Source organism: Buteo buteo, chromosome 19, assembly GCF_964188355.1.
Source record: "Buteo buteo chromosome 19, bButBut1.hap1.1, whole genome shotgun sequence".
Lineage (NCBI taxonomy): Eukaryota > Metazoa > Chordata > Aves > Accipitriformes > Accipitridae > Buteo > Buteo buteo.
The window spans coordinates 5882600-5902636 of NC_134189.1; the positions used below are offsets into that span (position 1 = coordinate 5882600).

Below are 20037 nucleotides of genomic sequence, written 5' to 3' on the forward strand. Positions count from 1 at the left end.
TGTGGATGCAGGGACATAAACCAGGAAGAGGTGGATTGAAACAGAAACTGGGCAGTAGTGAAAATAATCTGCCAGAGGATCATGAAGGCATGGAGTTGCTTTGCCCCGCCTCCCTCTTCTCCTCCAACCCAGTTCTGTCAGTTTGAATACAGGGTTGGAAGACAACCTGCAAAATCCAAGTTTCTACTTCTATTCCACGGACCTCATTTTCCGCCTTCTTATTTTGGTCTGCAACATAAACAGAAATCTTAGCCCTCTTATCTCCCTATGCAGTGCAGCACACTTGTTCATAAGACTGACAACTAAAAAAAATTCCAACTCAACTTTAAACGTATTTTGAAAAGAACTTAGAGAAGGAAGTAACCTGCAAACTACATGCAGAGCACAAAACAAGAGAAGCCTTTTCCAATACAGATAATTTCAAAGACCATTAAACAAGCAATTAAAACAGTCATGAAGAAAGAAAAGCTTGCAAAGAAAGTATCATCACCAGAGAAAAACTCCTCTATAAGCCTGCTAGCAACTTACCTCCAACACATAGAAAGCAGAGAGCCCTAATAGAAAACAAAGCAGCTTAGGTTACTAGACACTCGTTTAAAAAAAAAAGAAGTTGAAAGTATGGAAATAGAAATAACTGCAACAATCAAATATTTAGAACTGCAGGGAACATTGTTATTTTGGTGACATAACACACATTCTTCTGAAAGCATGACATGAAAAAAGCTTAGTTTTGACCAACACTTTTTCAGCAACATTAACACACACATATTGCTGCAGTGAGGTGGAAAAGTTAACACCACTGAGCAACACTACACAACATGCTAGTACACTGAATGAAGAAACTCATGTGTTTATAAACTGTTTGCCAAACAGCATCATGAAGCAGTATTTAGGAAGCATACTTGGTAAGTGACTGTGCCTTCTGCTGTAGAAAGTTCTCCCTTTGCGTTTTAACTGTATGAATACTTTTCTTGTCCAGAAGTTTGGCAGCAGCTGGTATCTTCTGAATCAGGAAGTTGTCAGCAAACCAGATAATGTTAGCAGTTAACGTGATGGCTGGTACCTGGAACAGGGGGAAGAGAAAAAAAGGGGATAAATACTTATGTTTATTGCTACTTTGTAGTAACTACAACAAGTACTATGCCACCATGCATATGTCTTATGCATCTTTTGAAATGTAACACACAATTCAGTTTATTTCTGCATAACCAGTTTCTACAAAGTATTATGTTCATGTTAAAAAAGGCCTGTCTCCTAGAAGTCCACTAAGGACACCACTGGCAAAGTTATTACCACTCTCAGTGATTCTAGACAGCATTAGAGAATTTAATAATTTCTTAATACCACCTGATATGAAAAAGCTCCAATCACCTTTGGACTTAGAGGTCTTTCAAAATACATGTTTTTAGCCAAGGTCAAAACCCACAGCATTCAGTCCCACAATACTCATAACTCAAAGAATTTTTTTGTCCTCAGTGCCATATTAATCTTAAGAAACATTTTAATGGTAATTTCAAGTTACTTTACCTTGCTGCTAAGTGAGCACACAGGTTTTAGACCATCTTGAAAAGAAAATGGGGGGGGGGGATTATATAAAGTAGAAAAATCTTAATTCTGCTTTCTGACTTGTTTTGGTAAATTGTGTGTTCTTTCTTTTCCCAAGTCTGTGCTATGCTATGCAACTAAGAAAATTACCTACTTCATTACTGAAGATTTTTTCCCCCTTTTAATTATTGACAAAAGAATAAAGCATTCACCTTTTTACAGACATCCAACAATGACTTGTAGAATTTCTTGTCTATGGTCCGAAAAATCTGAAAATGCAGTACGAAGAGGCCACAGATGCCCACGTATTTATCTCTCTGGTCGATTTCTGAAGGTTCACCTGCAGAAATACACTTGTTTTGAAGTCTACTCCCAGACAAACAATACAAACATTTTTAGAAACAGTGAAGCTGGCAGGAGAAGCATGAGCTTGCATTACCAAGTTTGGCTTCAACATTTGCAAAAGCTGTGCGAAGAGTATGAGCAAATTCTTCAGCAAACGTGCTATTCTTCGACACCGACACTCCACCATTTACAGAATCAAATTGTTGCTCTATACAGGCCTGAGCAAAAAGGAAAAAAAAACCATATCGATAATGCCATGAATTTTGGACCTTAAAAGAATACTGATTTTGGAAGAGAAGAATACTGCAAGAGCGCATTGATTTAAGACCAACCTGAAGTAATCTTAAACTTCACAACAAACAGATTTTTAACGATGCTTAAATTATTTAGTATAACAACAGAAGACATTTAAAACCTCTCTTATACCTAACATTAAAAAACCAAAACATTTTATTTACTTCACATTTCTGTTAAGGGGCATTTTTAAAGAAACACTTGATGTGCCAGTGGTAAGAAACTAGATGCATATTTGCTTTATTACATTATAACATGTTACTAACTATCCATTAACTAAACAAGATTATCATGCAAGTTGCTTGTAGGATGTGGTTCATGAACTAGTAGCATAAAACCCCATACCACTGGTGGCGGTTTAAAAAAAAAAAACAAAAAAAACCCAAAACAAACCCCCCAAAAAATTACCAAACTCCACACAATACTAAAAAGAGACACACACTTCAGATTTTCTAAAGACATTAGAAAAGTCTTTAACAGAATTGTATTGAAGAATATTTTTCATGTATTTTTGCTAGGAAGGGCCATTTGCAGGACAGGAGGGGAAACTTCCTCAGTGAATACCAGACAAATCCTACTGATGACTCTAACATATAATGAAGTCTTTGTACTAATGCAATGTTAGAGAAATGTAATATGAAAAATGGATAGCTGGTAGCAATGTCCTTTGAAAGAATAAGACAAGTTGTGCTTAATTATTTATCTACCATTTCCCTTTTGGAGGCTTTTAAGAACAAAAACCTTCTTCCCTGTGCCATCTAAGACGTAAGAGTAAGAACTGAGCAACAGTTTTATTCAATTGACTCTGCTGTGACCAGATTCAGCAATGCTATCCTCTATCTGCTATCCCACAACATCCAATTTCAGTGTCTCAAATACACACTTTCAAAAAAAGAAAAAAAGAAAAAAGATGTCTTCTTGCATGAACACATTTAAGTTAACTGTATTGAAAAAGTAATAATCCTTCTCATCCACCTGTACACTTGCCTATTTCAGGGGTATCCACCACTGAAGTGGTACCTAATGACAGCTAGCTGTCATTCCTGCTAGGAATGAGAGAAAATATGTAACAAGAGGTCACACCTAGCGTATTTTGAAGATTACTGAGAAGACTTTAAAGTCCAGCTAAAATAAAGTGGACCTATGCTATGTCAGCCAGCCTGCTATTAAAATTTCTGGTGAAAAACGGACACTCTGATAATACACAGTTCTAATGCCAAGTTGTCTGCATTTCTTTAATTCTGCAAAACAGTAAGCATTAACTGCTACCATTCAAAGCCTGGCACAGTTCTAGTACATGAGAAGAGCAAGGAAGGATCTTACAATAGAGCCTTTTTATTTCCCCCCCATGCACAGATGCAAGAGCCAAATTCACACATCACTGTATCCGGAACAAAACAAAATAAAAACGAAAAAAACAACCATTCTAAAAAGAGTGTCACTTTAATGTAATCGTTTCCACTATCGTACTGGGGAACATTAATTTCATTACCTGAAATATCATTCCATCAAGCAACTGGCATTCCAGTTTTAAAAGTAGCTTTTCAAATGGTTTCAGTTTATCTTCTTGAATCCCAAACTTAGAAGGGTTGTGATGGACAGATTTTAGCAGCCTAAAAGGAATAGGTGCGGAACACATACATACAACACAATTAAAACACGCCAACGGTTTTATCATATCCTGTACTATTTTAATAGTTGAATTGCCCACATCTGTGCCCAGCAGCAACTCCAAAATAAAAAAAAAACAGAAAAAACCAACCACTAGGTCTGTATAAACCATTTGCATTTGAAAAACTCCCATTTATTTAGGTTTTCAATGAAACTGAGTTATTATTCCACTAATTTAACTACCTTTATAACTGTTGACTCTTCAGCTTTTACTTAAATCTGTATGCCCATCCCCCTAATCAATATGGTTAGGGATGGTCTCAGATCACTTCTGCACAAAATTAGATTTCTTATTGAATGTATTTTAAACCCCATCAACCATTACTCTGTCAGGATGCTTACCATGTATTGTAAACGTAACATTCAGCACTTTAAAAACTTACTGGTGCTGTTAGGAGGACACAGTGGGAGCTTAGCCCTGCTCTTCATTGAGATTTCTGGAAAACTCTTGGGGCTACCAAAATCCATGTTCCCACACTGACTTTCTTGGAACAAAGACACACGCACATGTTTTTATGTTGTGGGAGTATTTTTCACACCTTCAGAGACACACCTCTTATACATGGTCCAGTGATCTTTCAGAGTGGCATGATTGTCAATTATTTCATCCAGAGTGATTAAGACTGTCAGCAACTCTCCCAGATGCTCGTACATTGCCTGTTTAAAAAAAAAAAAATACTGTAGTTATTGAAAAGTTTATTGCAGTCATGCATGGTGTATAAAATTTCAGTTCCTTTCAATATATTGTCAGCCAACAAGACATCAGCTAGAGAGTTAAGTCAGATTTCTTAGTTTGGTAGCTTAAAGATTTAGTATTTCTTGTAGTGACACAAGGAACGTTAGTTTGCATGCAGGCACTGCTTTAGGTTCATTGATCTATTTCAACATTGAAGGTAGGATTTTTAAAGTTGTCTACATGCAGAAGCACATATTGCACACAATAAGGGAGCATGCAAACACTTTTCCGCTAAGAAAGGTAGAATATGACAGAGATGGAGATACCAGCCCTTTCCACATAAAAGCCAGAAAAAGCCAATTAGAAAAATAAAACCTTTAAAGGAGATTCCAGGTTGAAAGTCATACTGGAAACTCACTTTCTCACTGCTTTTCTCGGGATTAAGGATCAAGACATACATATATTAACATAAGCAAAAGGGTTCAAAATCATTCCCACCTGAAAATGAACTCCAGATGTCTCTATAATTTTAGGTGCATTCCTGTAAATAAAATTAATATTTTAATGACTTTTTAATGCTTAGAACAGAGCATATTTATCAATTCTGTATCACAGTGTGTTCTTTGTTTCTTGGGGTACATATTTCTTCATTAGCATAGTAACTTCAGAAAACAAAAGAACCTCTAAATCTGATTAAAAGTATATGCTATGTGAAAACTGTGTGCTAAGATCAAATTTAATATTGCATTTTCAAATGTATAGCATGTGACTGGTTCAAACCACTGATTGCATTCAGTGCACATGTATATCAGCAATTACCAATTCAGTTATGCTAACAGCAAGTAGCCTTGATACATACAGCCTTATGGCCAAAAAGTACAAAAATCACTTCACATATTTAATCAAGCCATGTCCAAGCTACACATTCAGCCTTGTTCATTCAGCACCATATAGAAAATCCACCTTATGCTGTAGTGTAAGGCAAAAATGAAAACAGTAAATAAACTGAGAAGAATGATGCTATCCTGTCTGGGGCAGGGAGGCTGGGGGGGAATCAAGAGCCCTGCAGTTTTATTCAGAGCTAAACTCTCCTCAGTTTTTAGAGGAGCTAAACCCAACAGCCCTTCCTAAGTTCAACTTCAGGTGTTAAAACCATGATTGTTCTGTGAGGAATATATCTACCAAGATTTACATATTTAAAACAGACTGCAGAAGTGATCTGATTTTTAAGCTTCTGAATCTACTGGTATCCACTGTATCAGTCAACAGAGGGAATCTCTCTGTCAAACAGAGCAAGGATAAAAGAGTAATAATATCTCTTAACCATAAAGACTAAGTGCCTCCGAAGCATGAATTCCATCAAAAGATGACAAAAAAATAAAATTCTTGCATCTCATTATATAAAAGCACTGCCTTTTCTGAAAATAAAACAAATCCACTTCCATAATAGCTTATGAAACGCAAACTTGCACAGCAAAGCACTCTCCATATCTCTAGACAACAATATTCAAAAAATTACCATGCCTTAGACAGCACATGCATATTTTATACATTTGTTTAACTACCTAAAAACAATATAGCATTTTAGGGAATAATTACTTGTTGCTGGTATAGAGAACAGCCAACTGATGCACTACATTCACCACCACTTCGTAACATCGGGTAACAAAGCAAGACAGCTCCTGAAATACAAGAAAATGAAATGCATATATATATATGTATATATATAGACCCTCCTCATACCCAAGTTGTCATTACGTCCAAAACACTGAACATAAACCACTGAACTTGCAGACCAAGCTCCAGCTACATCCCTAATCCAAGTCAGTGGACAGACCTACAGCAGGATGGAAAACAGCCTACTAACAGCTCCGAAAAAGTATCTGGGACTAAGCTAAGAAGCTACTGAACACAAGCTTCCAGTACAACTTGGATTATTTATACTATTGGTTCAATTTATCACAGACAGTAAGAAGTGACTTGACAACAGTGCACAAGTACTTTCAGAGAGAATAACCCTGATAGCAAAGGCTGTGCCTTTTCCCACTAGATTCAAGAGTCATGCTCTGGGAGCTGGTGATAGCCAAATTCAAATTAGAAATGAACACAGAAGCCTGTACCTACTGCAAGAGTGATAAACCACAGAATACTGCTTTAAAAAAAAAGATAATGTCTTTGAGAGATATGCTTGATCAAAGCAGAACTTGAGCTCAGTTACATAGTACAAAATGAGAAAGAACAGCCCAACTCTGACCACATAAAGGACTATCTTAATTTCTATAACGGATTTTAACATGGCATTCCTTGAGCAACAACAGGATAAATCAATTCAAGTTTCCCTTCACTGCAATAATATTTGCTCATTAATGCACCCTATAATCCCATCAGGGAAAAGTCAGCATGTGATGAGTCTAGCCAGTCAGCACACAGATGGCTTCATAGCAGACAGCCCACACTGGCTAACCAGCCAGCCTGCCGTTCGTGCCAGAAGACTGGCCAACAGCTGAATTCTGTCTTCCTCTCCATCAAAAATAGATCTTATTTGGGCTTCTGCCTTCTATTAGTCACCAGTTTTCACAAAACATAGAAGTGTCATTACTTCTTATACTTGTATTGCTCTAACAAATGCAGCTGAAACAAGCCAACAGATTCCAGAGGAATGGATTAATAGACAATTGAGATCATGTTTCCTGGGAAAGGGGCACCTGCTGCTGTTCTAAAACTTCCAGGAAATAGTCGCAATTTAACAGCACATGCATATTAGCAGCTTCATAATACAGATTATATTATTTTATCAGTTCTTCAAATACACTAACTTCTGCAGGATCAAGAGTACCTAACTAGTGTTTCACAGCAATATTTTGATAATTTAAAAAAAAAGTTTTGACACAGCAAATTTGAGGCTATTGCATCTAGTTAATCAAGAAATCTTGAACTTAGAAAAGCCAATAAAGCCATACGTGGACATTAGCTCTATTGTCATATTTAACCCCAGCCAGAAACTAAGCACGATGCAGGTGCTGAATCACTCCCCCTCAGTAGGATGGGGAGAGAGTAAAAAAACCACACACTCATGGGTTGAAATAAAGACAGTTTAATAGGACAGAAAAGAAGGGGAAAATAATAATAATAGAATATACAAAACAAGTGATGCACAATACAGTTGCTCATCACCCACTGACCTGTGCCCAGCCAATCCGTGAGCCACAGTGTCCCATGGCCAACTTCCCCAGTTAATATACTGGGCATGACATCATACAGTATGAATACCCCTTTGGCTCGTTTGGGTCAGCTGTCCTTGCTGTGTCCCCTCCCAGCTTCTTCTGCACTCCCAGTCTCCACTGGCAGGGCAGTATAAGAAGCTGAAAAGTCCTTGACTTAGTATAAACACTACTTAGCAACAACTACAACATCAGTGTGTTATCAACATTATTCTCATCCTAAATCCAAAACACAGCACTATACCAGCTACTAGGAAAAAAATTAACTTTATTCCAGCCAAAACCAGGACATCTAGGAAAGCAACATTTCACCCCTTCCATCATCTTCATTTGTATTTTCACACCACCCTTGGGATATGCTTATATCATTGACCAGAACAGCATTTCCCAGTCTATGGATATAGACTACTACCGAGTGGATTTAGGGGAACACACAGTTGAAAAAGAACACACTACATAAGGAAAAAGTTTTCCTCATAGCTTTACCCAAAGCAATACACACCTGTTAGCACAGCAGGCCTCCCTTTGGGGCAACATCCTGCATCTCCCTTCTTTCCAAAGTTGCTCACCAATCAGCAAGCCATCATAGCATACATAAAAAGGGGCTCACAGGCAATACTACTATATTTTTGTATAGTGTCTACCCTATAAATATACACATCAGCATATACCCCATAAACAAACATAAACTTGTTCTACAGAGTGGGTTTGCAATGTACATAGATATCCAGACAGCCAGTCACCCTGCTCTCAACTTCCACCTAGACAGAGCATCCTGGCAGGAAAAAAAAAGTCTGGAAAAACACAAATGTACAGTAACCCCATTTCAGAACCACTAAAAGGTCTCAAACATCTGCTCCAAAAGAAATAGAGGATGAAGGATGAAACTGACAAAGCTGATAGGACAAAAAGCTTGAAAAATGGGGAAAAAAAGTCCCATGATACCCTAAAACTAACTGTACTTGGGCATGGTAAAAGAGGTTGAGAAACAACTTCCAATAGCATTCAACCTGTTATGACTCAGTAAATGACTACTGCCATGCTACTATACACCAAGAACAGCAATTTTAATCTTAGTTAAACTAGAATTTGTTTAAACGTTCTGGAAGCTTCCTGTATATTCTCTGCTTCAAAACAGATATTTCATTACAAGCAACACTGCAAAAAAACAGAGACATTTGGGGGAACAGGACAGTCACTTAAGCTATGCTAATGATAAGAAAAATTTCACGGTAGACTGAAGCCCCAGAGCACAGGAAATCTGCAGAAGAAACACAGATCCTGTTTTCATGCAAAGGACCCTGATAACAACCAAGCTGTAGAGGAAATCAGTGTTCTTCCCTGAAAGTTTGAGTGAGGCACAAACAATTTTTTTCCAGGTACCTGTTTTAATTTTGCTTTCTTTTATTAGCTAAAAAAAGATGCATAAACAATTAATCCATTCCCAATGCTCAATGAAAACTAAAACTTACTAATAAAACCATGAAAATGGATAACTTTACCATCAAATTAAACAACCTCAATTTATCTTCTCTTACCAAAATTTTAAGTAAATTCTAATTTCTTTGAGCAATGATTACACAAACTGTAATTCTTCTCTTGTTAGACTTCCAGAGTTTTAGTCAAGTATAAAAAAAACAAAACAATGCGTGATACATCAGCTGGTTGTGACAGGTTTGCATGCAAAACATAGTAACGTATCAAATGACTGAAATGCCTTTCAGCAAGATGCAAGCAGGATACTGCAGACTGTTAAATCCACTTTGCAAGTAAAATTAAGAGTGTAATTGCTGTCAAAAAAAAATAATCAAAACATACTCTACCTGCAAGAAAGAAACAAATCTTCCCATCTGTATTTGGCTATCTCCCTCCACCATGCTGGAATCTGTGGCTTAAAAGAAAACATTTGTCACCACTTTCAAAAGCCTGTGTTATACCTGTTAAATGAACATTGAAACTGGCCCTCCAAGCCAATTGTTTGTCATACAAGTGGAGCACACTATTATATGCATACTGATGGAGCCTTAAAAACTTTTAATTTTGCTTTCCTAAGCTGGACTTATTTTTGAAGTTTCTTTCTTATTAAAAGTTACATTGTTTATAAGTTAGACACAAAGCAGGAAAAAAATCTCCATCACCTGAAAGAAAATAAAGAATATGAAACATAATTCTTTAAAGGCAATATATATTATAAACTTTATATAAAAGTTTCCATTTTAAAAAGTTTGTATGAAAGTACTAGGTATTTATATTGCAAGGAACACCCACTGGTAATTATTTACTGAAAGAATATACTACACCACTAATCAGAAGAAAAAGCTGTGCAGCATACAATTTCCTCAAAAATTTCATTTTCTTCTTCCTACATATCATCCTGCACAAAACAACCGGCTTATCACCGTAGCTTCAAAGCATTACCTGTATGACAAAGTACACTAACAGGATACTATGAAACACAGTAATTACACCATCAATGCCAAATTGTTTCAGTCAGCTGGAGTGGTTGTAATATCACCTGACAAAATACAGTCTTTTTAATTTGATGACAGATTCATGCTCTAGACTTGAGATTTTTCTATTGGGCCACCCGGGGCAAAAACGGCTTACAATTGCAAGTTTACCTGCAGAAGAAATGCAGGTCTTATTGCTCCATAAAATGTTCTTTTAGACCAGTCACCAGAGACTAAAGGAGTCTCCATACTTCTGTAAGATGGAGCTCTGGGACAAGATTCTAAATATTGCATGCTTCCCCTTTACACACTTTATGTAACCTTTACTCTATTTAGTGTATGTCCCCAAAAAAATCTATCCAACTATATTTCAACCATCCTTGAGCCAGTAACTTTGCCAGCTGTTCTAAGTAAGCAAGCTTTCTGTTATCAAAGCAGATGCTACACGGAGGAATATGGAAGTGGAGAACATAATTTCTGCATCCCTACCTAACCCGCAGAAGGCTGACCTCTCAGTTCCTGCCATTCTCAAGCATTCCCTGCAGAACACCCATCAGGAACAAACTGCTGCTGTAATATGTTAATATACAACAGTCTGACTTCTTTCATGCTAGAGACATGGAAAACTTTTCAGGGATCCCCAGTATAATTTTGGCAGCATATCACTTTCTTTTAAGATATTTAAAACCACTTCTGATAAGAAGTGAGAATCTGCTAAGGGAAAAAAAACCACCGCACCAATAAAACAAAACCCCCACACTTTTTCGTGTTCCTTAACTGAAGCCATCTTATATAGCACCTAAAAGAATGATAAATAGTCCCTAGCTCAAAGATTTCACATTCCCCAATACTTCTGTCACAGTCAAGGCTCTTGGAAAGCTTTTAAAAAGCCCTTTTACAAATCTATGAAAAGGCCTTCCCTTTCTCTCAAATTTCTGAAATAGAAAACAAAGTTAGGTGATATATCCTTAAATCAGCTCATTAATATATTCAAGCCCTCAGGACCAAGATCTGTGCTTATTCCCAGACTAGCATCCTTTATGGTGGAAGCTTAAGACCAACCCTTCGCAGGAGTTACCAGTTTAAATCCAAGACAAAAAGCAGCTTTCACCTGAAGCAGGGTCTCATGACTTGTCAATTGAATTGACTTGTAATCACTTATGCCCCTGTATTACATCGTGGTTGGTCTAAACAGTAATACAAGTACTGTTACCTGCACTTGAAGGGCAGGTGACACTAACACTGCAACTCCTCTTGAAACAACTATGGTTGCATAAGTAAAGTAGGCAGGACTTGGTCCAACTTATTTATTAATGGTTTCATTGGTTTATTACAATCAAATTACAGGTTTATTATTTTACTACAACTGATGTAAAATCTAGTCCCAATAGGAAATAAGCTGGTTTAGGATGTGTTTACATGTGAAAAACAGGTTTTCAATACATTACTTTGAAAAAATATCTGCTACAGTATACAAGCTGTACATTATACATTTCATACAACCTCAACAGCCCATACTGCCTACTTCTCATGTAAATAAAGCGGCAACAAAACTCCCTGTTAATGTAACAATACTTATTGCAGGTAACAGGGCTTTACAGATAAATCTTAATTCTTACCTTAAGCTAACTCAGGACAGTTACAAGACACTAACATATATCCCTATAACCTCAAAGTCTGATATTTGGTGTTCAAAGCTACAGAGAAAGCATGTACCTGTATTATAAAATTACACTTATTGTAGCATTTAATATAACCTGAAGCATTAACATAAAACTACAAACTTTTACAGTAAAGGGAGCTACTTACCTCCTTCTCCATAAAACAAGAGGCCATTATAAAATTTAGTTTCTGCCTAACAACAAAAGCAGAAATTTGTTTTTTAATAAATAGGATATATGTAATCATGCTACAAAAATTTAGACATCACATCTTGTTTCTTTACTGCTAAAGAATAAAACTATATATCAGCTTGCCAATCTGCAAACATTTTAATACACAGTAATAAAAGACAACTGAATTTACCTCATATTTTAACTTCTTGATTTCACAGCAAAGAGCAGCATACACAGTTATTACTTTGTTTAGAACCTAGATTCAAAGGAGGGAAAAAACCACACAGATTACAAATAGATTCACATTTAGAGGGCTTGGTTTTAGTCAGAATAACTATTATTTTAATTTTTTTTTTCTTTTAAGCATAAAGCACTTACCTTGTTTTCTGTCTTTATGAGCTCTAGTAGGGAGGACTGTTCGTATGGTAAAAGCTAAAATTTAAAACAAAAAAAACAAAACCCAAGACACAACTTTAGAAAGTATTGGTCAAAAATACATTTATCCAACTAGGTAAGTATTCCCCTCCCCCCCCCCCCCCAAGTTTAATCTCAAACAGGGTCAGTAATAAGAGGGCCATAATTGCACACTACTGGCAACCTATGCTGCAGGAAACCTTCGCTCTTCACATTTACTTGGAAATACCTTTCCTTTCACTCTAGGCAGAAAGGCAAATAACTAGGTATACTATATAGCATTTACAACAATTTCCTTACAAAACTAAGAAAACAACAGCATGGTCATTATGGAGTATGTAGAAAAAAAACCCAACAGCTCAGGAAATCTAAACATGAATTAAGAATCCCAAATGCAGGAAACAGGATGCATGCTGTGTATCTATATGCAGGCACTGACACTGTACTGAAGTCAGCTATTATATTGGCTAGTTCTTATACATCCAGCACTGTGGTGGCCCTACACATAATTTATTCAAATTATTCAGACAGATGATTGCTTGTCTGTGCTGAAGATGCACTCTCAAATTCCATGTGGTAACAAAAGTGCTTTTAAATGATGTCTGCAAATTCAGTGAAGAGAAAAAAATAATGCTCCACAGAGGACAGAGAACTTATGACCAAGGAAATAGCCACCTCTGGAGGACAGAAAATACTGTACCAAGGCCATTAAGTCAAAACACAACTATAAATAGACACACAGTTCACTCTGCAGTTATACAGCTATTAGTGAGCTCTTCTGGAACCCCAACCCCCAGATAAAAACACCAACACCCACAGGGAAGAAATTTGCTTGAATTAGCCTTCCCAACACATGAAGAACTATAAATTCATTTAACTTCCACTACTATCCAAAAGACTAGAAAAGAATAATATTAAAACATCTTCTCTTATGATATGCCTTAATTTATTAGTTACTTGATAATTAAAATAGTATTGGATAGGTTTCTCAAACACAAAAGTCAAAATTTTAAGAGCACAAGTGCATCAAGCTTTTACTTCTCAGGTTTTGAAGGGAAAGAGGCAGTAGGAAAAATAACAGTTGCAATGCTTATTAAATATATGAAGACCTTTAATGCAATGGGATCAAGACTGAAGTCCCAAACATCTCCAACAGAGTCATCCAAAGCATCTTCAATTCTCTTCAGCTGAGATGTATATTCCTCAAGAAATTTTCCATAATTCTTCAACTGCACTTCGGCATGAATTTCTGAGAATTGATAACATTTGTACAGTTTTATAGACTGTTCAGTAAACTGCAATATCAAAAATGTTACTAAAAAAATATTTAATCTGTTTCCATTTAGCTCTAGTACTGTATTCCTCATTTTGATGCAGCATTTTTCCTTAACACAAGTGCATTTTTAATACCAAGTTCTTATTTGTTTAAAAACAATCCCAGAACTCAGTGTCAATTTAAAAGAAATCGAAATACTAAAAGAATATCAAACTTCCTAGTGGTTTGTAGAAAATTATTTTTCAAATTTACATATATTTTCAAACTAAGATCTTAAACAAAACTAACAATCACATTACAATACTGAGCAAAGAAATGACTGTAGAAATTGTAACACAGCAGGTGATTCTACCTATCAGCTGAACCAGCATATATGCAATTATATTAGAACTTTGAGGCAATGGGTCTAATCATTTTGGCCTGAATAGCAGTTGTATTAGTAACAATCCTCCTTCCACTTTCCCCCTGCTACCTCTCAGTAAGTTATTTCAGCATTACACAGGAAGTTTATGGCTTTTAACAGTCCCCCCCCCTTGCAAATTCACCATCTTCAAGCAGAACTCTTCTTCCACTTAGCACCTAGACATTGAAATGCACAGCTGTCCGTTACTGTTAGGGGTAAGTAGGTTCAGCTGGTCAAACACTAAGAACAGTGGTATTAGCAAAGTCAGTCTAAAAACAATTAGTCCACAACAGTTTCATTCAATCTATCCTGATCTTTTTTCTTCCCACATTAAGACACTCCCCCCTCCTCCCCAGATTATATACAATTACTAACGCAGTTGCATAATCTGAACTAGAGAGTGAATGATTACGGCTCAAGGCTTCTATGCTCAGTAAGGAAGTACAATCCTTTTTCATGTGAAAACTAAAGTGTCTTCCCCATAATTAGATAACAAATCTAATAGCTTGTGATCTTCTACTATTTGTTGAAAACAGCATTATCTAAAAACTTGAATGTAAGTCAGCTGTACAACTGACCTTTTCCTATACAAGAATTCAACTCTCACATAGCTTTATACATGCCCTTTCCACATTTCAGCAAGTAGGCTGCTCTAAAAAGTTCAAAGAACTTACATTCTTTTATTCTTCATGTTTAACCTCTTACTCATCCACATTGCCAATAACCGAGCCAAATGGTACTTGATGGCTACTTCAGTGGAAGAGCACTACTGAATCAATTTTCACTTAAGACATTTTTTGGAGAAAGAAAATATTTGACTGAGACACTGCACCGGGCAGAAGGGGAGGAATGAATAAGGACAAAAATAAGGAAAAGATGAGAAGGACTATGCACAGGAATGTTGAGATTGAGAAGGAGAAATGACTGCAATGAAATCCTGAACTAATTCTAAGCGACTACTTTGAAGCCAGCAGCAATGCCAACCATAAGGGCACATGGACTCCAAAACCTATCCAAGAAGCACAGTGAAGTAAATTGTCCCTCACAAAGTTCTGCATTAGTGCCATTGGGTGCTACCTGTACCTGCAGCCTAGACAGTGTACAGGCATTGTCAAAATAAGGAGACTGAATTTCATATCAATGGATAAGAATCAAGTGAACAAAAAACTTGCATCAGCAGTATGCACTCCAGACACTAATGTGCAGGCCTTGAATTGTATCATCATAACACTCTATTCTATCAAATTCATCTCATCTTTCAGGTTCCTTCCAGTGCATCTTCTGGAACCTCTGCTGCAGAAAACCAGTAGAACACTGATGGATGCAGAGCCCTGCAGAACAGAGTTTAACTAGCCACCATACCAGCTTCAGTACTTTACTGCTAGAAAATCTGGAGTATGGAGACTTATTATTATAGAGGTATGCTGTGGTATTTCCCCAATCCCATCACCTGCCTTTGCACAAAAGACAAACTAAGAGTAGAGAAACTGACAGAGATATTGGGGCTTTACAGGAAGAACAGAAAAAGCTTCCAAGTCACACAAGAGTAGCAAATTGGCACTGCTGTTCAAATCAATTCCCTACAAAATAGGCAACATATCTCAACCAAAATCTCACATCAGCACTCTGCTAGACCCACAAACTGTCACTTTTTCAGCAGCCACATGATGGATTTGAACAATGCTATAGCTCAACATAACAGATATTAAATATTTCCAAATACTTAACTATTGATAGCCATCAATTTGCCACCTTGTACTGATCATATATAAAATAAGAGACAGGTGTGAATAATTTATCACTATTTTAGAGAGACAAGAGAGTGAAAGCTATTTAGCTAGCCAGATACAGGCAGGGCTGAACTGATAAAAAAATGACTTGGTGATGGGGAAAGCTTTTTAAGATGCAGAAAAATTTTCCTAAGTAAACTGGCTTACATGGAGAAAGGAAAAGAAGTCACAGAAAGCAGATATTTTCTTTTTCTTCAGAGCAGCAGACATATTTCATAAGGTATAATCTGTTTACAATAAAGTTTGATTTAGTTTCTCCTCAGGTGATAAAATGAAACCATTACAATTGGAAAAATGCAAGAGATCTACTCAGCAGTACAGATCCCCCAACTTAATCTTATCGTCTTCCATAAAATCAGCAATATCAATATTCAATGGACTTATCGTCACAGCAGGATTCCCAAGTGCTATGTCCATAAATATCTAGGACAGAGGTACAACAAGCCAGCCTTACTTAGTATCTTGTGTCCTCAGCTGAGGCCGTTATAATTGCTAAAGGTTAGTGATATAGTTATAAAATGAAAGTAGACAACAGCAACGAAAAATGTTTTTCAAGTCACAGGATTTTTCTTTGGCTTTTCTCTAGGAGAACTTTGTGTGCCGCTCACAACGGAAGATCAGCCTGTTTGTTCATCATCAGGATGGTGGTAATGGAGCATATTATGTCATGTAAAGTTCTCCCAGCTGCACTTAATGTCACAGTCAAACTAGTGGAGATCTGGCACTTTGAATAAAAGCTACATTCTCCATTCTGCAGCTAGAGAACTGGCAAAAAGCTCAGCTCAGGACAGTTTCAGTTTCCACTGAAATCCAGATTAAATGAATATGGCATAAACAGTATCATCGGTTGGGATAACATTGTATGTGAAACAGTTAGTCCATGAGTGGCATATTTTCACAGTAACACCTGGTGTAATTAATCTAGCACAGTTCAATTTACAGTGTGTATTACAGTGTGACAACCGTATATGTTCCATGTTTAGAAAGTAGGTCACCTCCACAGGCTGAGAAAAACATGGATTTTGATGGGCACACGAGCCCACTATCAAAGACTTAAGCATCACAAGGTCTTATTTAATTATTTTTTAAAGGTGAAACCGCAAGTGACCATCCAACTCCACGCCAGAAAGCCTTTACCAACAGAAGCTGCATACCACTAACTTATCTCGGTATGACTTCTCCGGCTAACCGAGGAAGCAACTGCCAAAATTTGTGAGCCACGAGAAGCGATGGGGAGGGAAAGAAACACCATCCCCACGACAAGCATCTGTTCCTCCTGCCCGGTTCGCGCAAGAAAAGAAAGTCACGCAAGCCTGCCTGCCCCCTCCCTGCCACACTGGGGGCACTGGAGACGGCTCCTCAGAGGGGGGTCAAGGATGAAGGGTTGGAAAACCCACTCTCCCACCCCAAACAGTCCCCGACAACTACGCAGAAGGCGGTGGGAGGAAAAAAAAAAAAAAAAAAAAAAGGTCACCGCGACCGCCCACCCCCGCCGGCCTGACCGGAGGAGGAAGCAGCGCTCGGCCGGCGGCCGGGGGAAGGGGCGAGGCGAGCGCCCGGCTCCCCGCGCAGAGCGGGCAGGGTCCGTGAGGGAGGCTGGGGAGGGCGAGCGAGCTCAGCTCCCACGACCGCTGCCTCCTCCCTCCCTCCCTCCCGTTCCGAGCGAGGATGCAGCGACCTGAGGGACCAGGAGGGGGTCCGGGGCCGGGAGGGGAACCAGGGTCTCCTCAGCCCCCGCCTCACTCCGTGGCGTTTACCGCCACAGCCCGCCTGGCCTGGCTCGGCCCCCCAACCCTCCTCCCCACCCTGCCCTCCCTCAGCACTCACTCTGCGAGCCGTCGTCGAGGCGGTCGAACTCCCAGTCCGGGGAGAGGGTCTCCAGCGCCATCACCGCCGCCCGCGCCCGGCAGCGGCTCTTCCCTCCACCCCCCCCCCCTCACGCCCCTGACTCAGGCGCACGAGACTTCCTGCCCCGCTCCCGCGCCGCACGCTGGGAAATGGAGGCGGAGGGGCAGCGCTTGGCCTCCGGCAGGAGGCGGGGCGGGGCGGGGCGGGGCGGGGCGGGCGGCGGCGCCCCCGCGAGGACAGCCGTTGCACAGCCCCGCCCCTCCCTCGCCTCGCGGGCGCCCCTGAGGCGATGCCGCGCGCTCTGCCGCCCCCCCCCCCCCCCCCCCCCGCCGCCTTGCCCTGAGGGGTTTCCCGCCCGGTGGGTTCCCTCACGGCTCGGCGGGCCGGTTCGCGAGTGTCAGTGACTGCCCCGCGGCGAAGGTCAGGGGGGATTAAAGCAGAGGGAGAGCGGGGATTGGGGAGGCAGGCGCTCCGCTTCGGCCCCGTGGTGCGGGAGGAGAGCGGAGCGGCAACCGCCGCGGGCGGTGGGACTGCCGGGCAGCGGCTCCTCAGAGGTGCGGTGAGGCAGGGGAGTCCGCTCTCTGGAGTCCCCTCTCTGGAGTCCCCTCTCTCCCCTCTTTACTCTGACACCCCCCCCCGCGTCTGTGAGATGATGGTTTTGGCGAGGCAGGGCCTGACTGCGAGGTGCGGGGGCTTTGGGAGCTTTTCTGCTTTTCCCCTGGTGCACAGGGCCCCAGCCTGAGTCCCCCTCGCACCGATTCCACACCTCTTGTCACGCTGCTGAGAAGTGGGAAAACTTTGCGGGGTACAGTCGATAGAGTGTGACACCCCCCTCCCTCCCCCGCCAGCACTTCCCTTTTCTGATGCTGGAACAAGGGAGCGGTGGGAGGAACTATTCCAGCTGTGGGGGAGGGTCTGGAGCTCAGAGGCAGCTGCACGGGGTGACCGCTGCAATAGTGTCATCTAACCATCTCACTGTCATTTGTTGTCGCACAGAGCCATGAGGTACTTACCTGCATGCGATCAGTCACTGTTTTCAGGGCCCCGATGGGTCTAATATCAGAGAATAAAAATAGAAGTACTTTGGATAGCAAGAGGAGTAGCCACTCGGGACCACTAACAATGACCACAGCAATTACATTACCTCAGCAGAATCTGTAGGAGCAGCAGAAAAAGAAATGGCTTCAAAAGCAGTGTCACCGGGAGCATCAGCAATTTCAGCAGGGAGAGCGCAACAGAAATAGCAGCTCCAATGAGGGATGTATCAGTAAGTGCAGGATCAGCCATAAAAGCTAAGTCTGTAATGCAGCAGGTCTGAAAATAGCACCTACTATAATTGTTTTCTGATTGAAAGGAATCCATCCTTTAGAATCTATTGATTGTAAAAGTTTCTCGGGAGGAAAGATCTGTTTGGCAGGTTTATTGTTCCCGAGTTTTTACCTATTTAAAGTGAGTTCTAAGAGACCAGCCTAGGTCTGGGAAAGAAGAGATCAAATTTAGTTTTGTGTGAAACGACATAAACAATGTTTGGAATAACTTTTTTTTAAGGGAGAGAATTCTGCTTTGGTAAATGTTGTCAAAAAATCATAATGTAAATAAGTTTCCTCCATTCATTGGCTTCTGTGCAAACTTAAGATGTTCATATTGGAGTGTTTTAAGTCCCTAGAAGTTTAATTGTGGAGGACGTTGACAGCTGGCAGTGAGCACAGGTGCCTCTAAGGAGAAGATAACTATCACACAAAATGAAACCACAATTTATGCTAGACTTTAAGGATTGCATTCTGTCTACAGCAATGCAGGTGCAGTGTTCGTTGAACTCAGTAGAGCTGCTATACATTTATTCAAAGCCAAGGTATGTCTTCCAGTGTTGGAAAACAAAACAATAGAAAACTTTTCCCTACAAACCATATATGCTTTCTTTGAAGCAAATACTGTCTCTTTCAGTTATGGAAGACTGCACATAAACAGAGGCTTTCAGACTGCTTAAAAAGTAGTCGCCAGGCTTTTTGTTACCTGTCTCAGAAAAACATGTCCTTGAATTCTGCAGGATGGTACAAGAGAAAAACTTGTAGAACTGGCACTTTGTAGGGCCCTCCCTTCCCTGCATCTGAACTGAATTTGTAAAGAGTGAAATACTGTAGGGCTGGTTATTGCAAGGTTGTGAGATCGTCAAAACTGCATTCAAGGTAACCCAGCTGGTTGGTCTATGCAATGGCCACACCAAAGAGTGCACTGTGATCCCCACAGCATAAGCTGATGTAACCCTTAT

The 20037-nt window shown here is 39.7% G+C and overlaps 1 protein-coding gene across 4 annotated transcripts in view; it reads right to left on the bottom strand.

Moving 5' to 3' along the window:
• The window catches only part of WASHC4 (WASH complex subunit 4), a 41856-nt gene extending 23966 nt beyond the window's left edge, over positions 1–17890 (bottom strand). For 2 of the 4 annotated variants that reach the window (XM_075051304.1, XM_075051303.1), the window contains exons 1-13: positions 17748–17890; positions 13561–13700; positions 12416–12469; positions 12228–12293; positions 12012–12057; positions 9576–9643; positions 6131–6213; positions 5030–5072; positions 4409–4512; positions 3677–3797; positions 1985–2108; positions 1758–1885; positions 903–1063 (exon numbers count right to left, since the gene is read on the bottom strand). In XM_075051304.1, the coding sequence (XP_074907405.1) occupies positions 903–1063; positions 1758–1885; positions 1985–2108; positions 3677–3797; positions 4409–4512; positions 5030–5072; positions 6131–6213; positions 9576–9643; positions 12012–12057; positions 12228–12293; positions 12416–12469; positions 13561–13700; positions 17748–17808 (1199 nt within the window). In that variant the 5' untranslated portion in view covers positions 17809–17890. Of the gene's footprint in view, positions 1–902; positions 1064–1757; positions 1886–1984; positions 2109–3676; positions 3798–4408; positions 4513–5029; positions 5073–6130; positions 6214–9575; positions 9644–12011; positions 12058–12227; positions 12294–12415; positions 12470–13560; positions 13701–17747 lie in introns of those variants that run through there. The other 2 variants (XM_075051305.1, XM_075051306.1) reach the window with 2 other exon arrangements.
• Positions 17891–20037: the final 2147 nt, after the last annotated feature.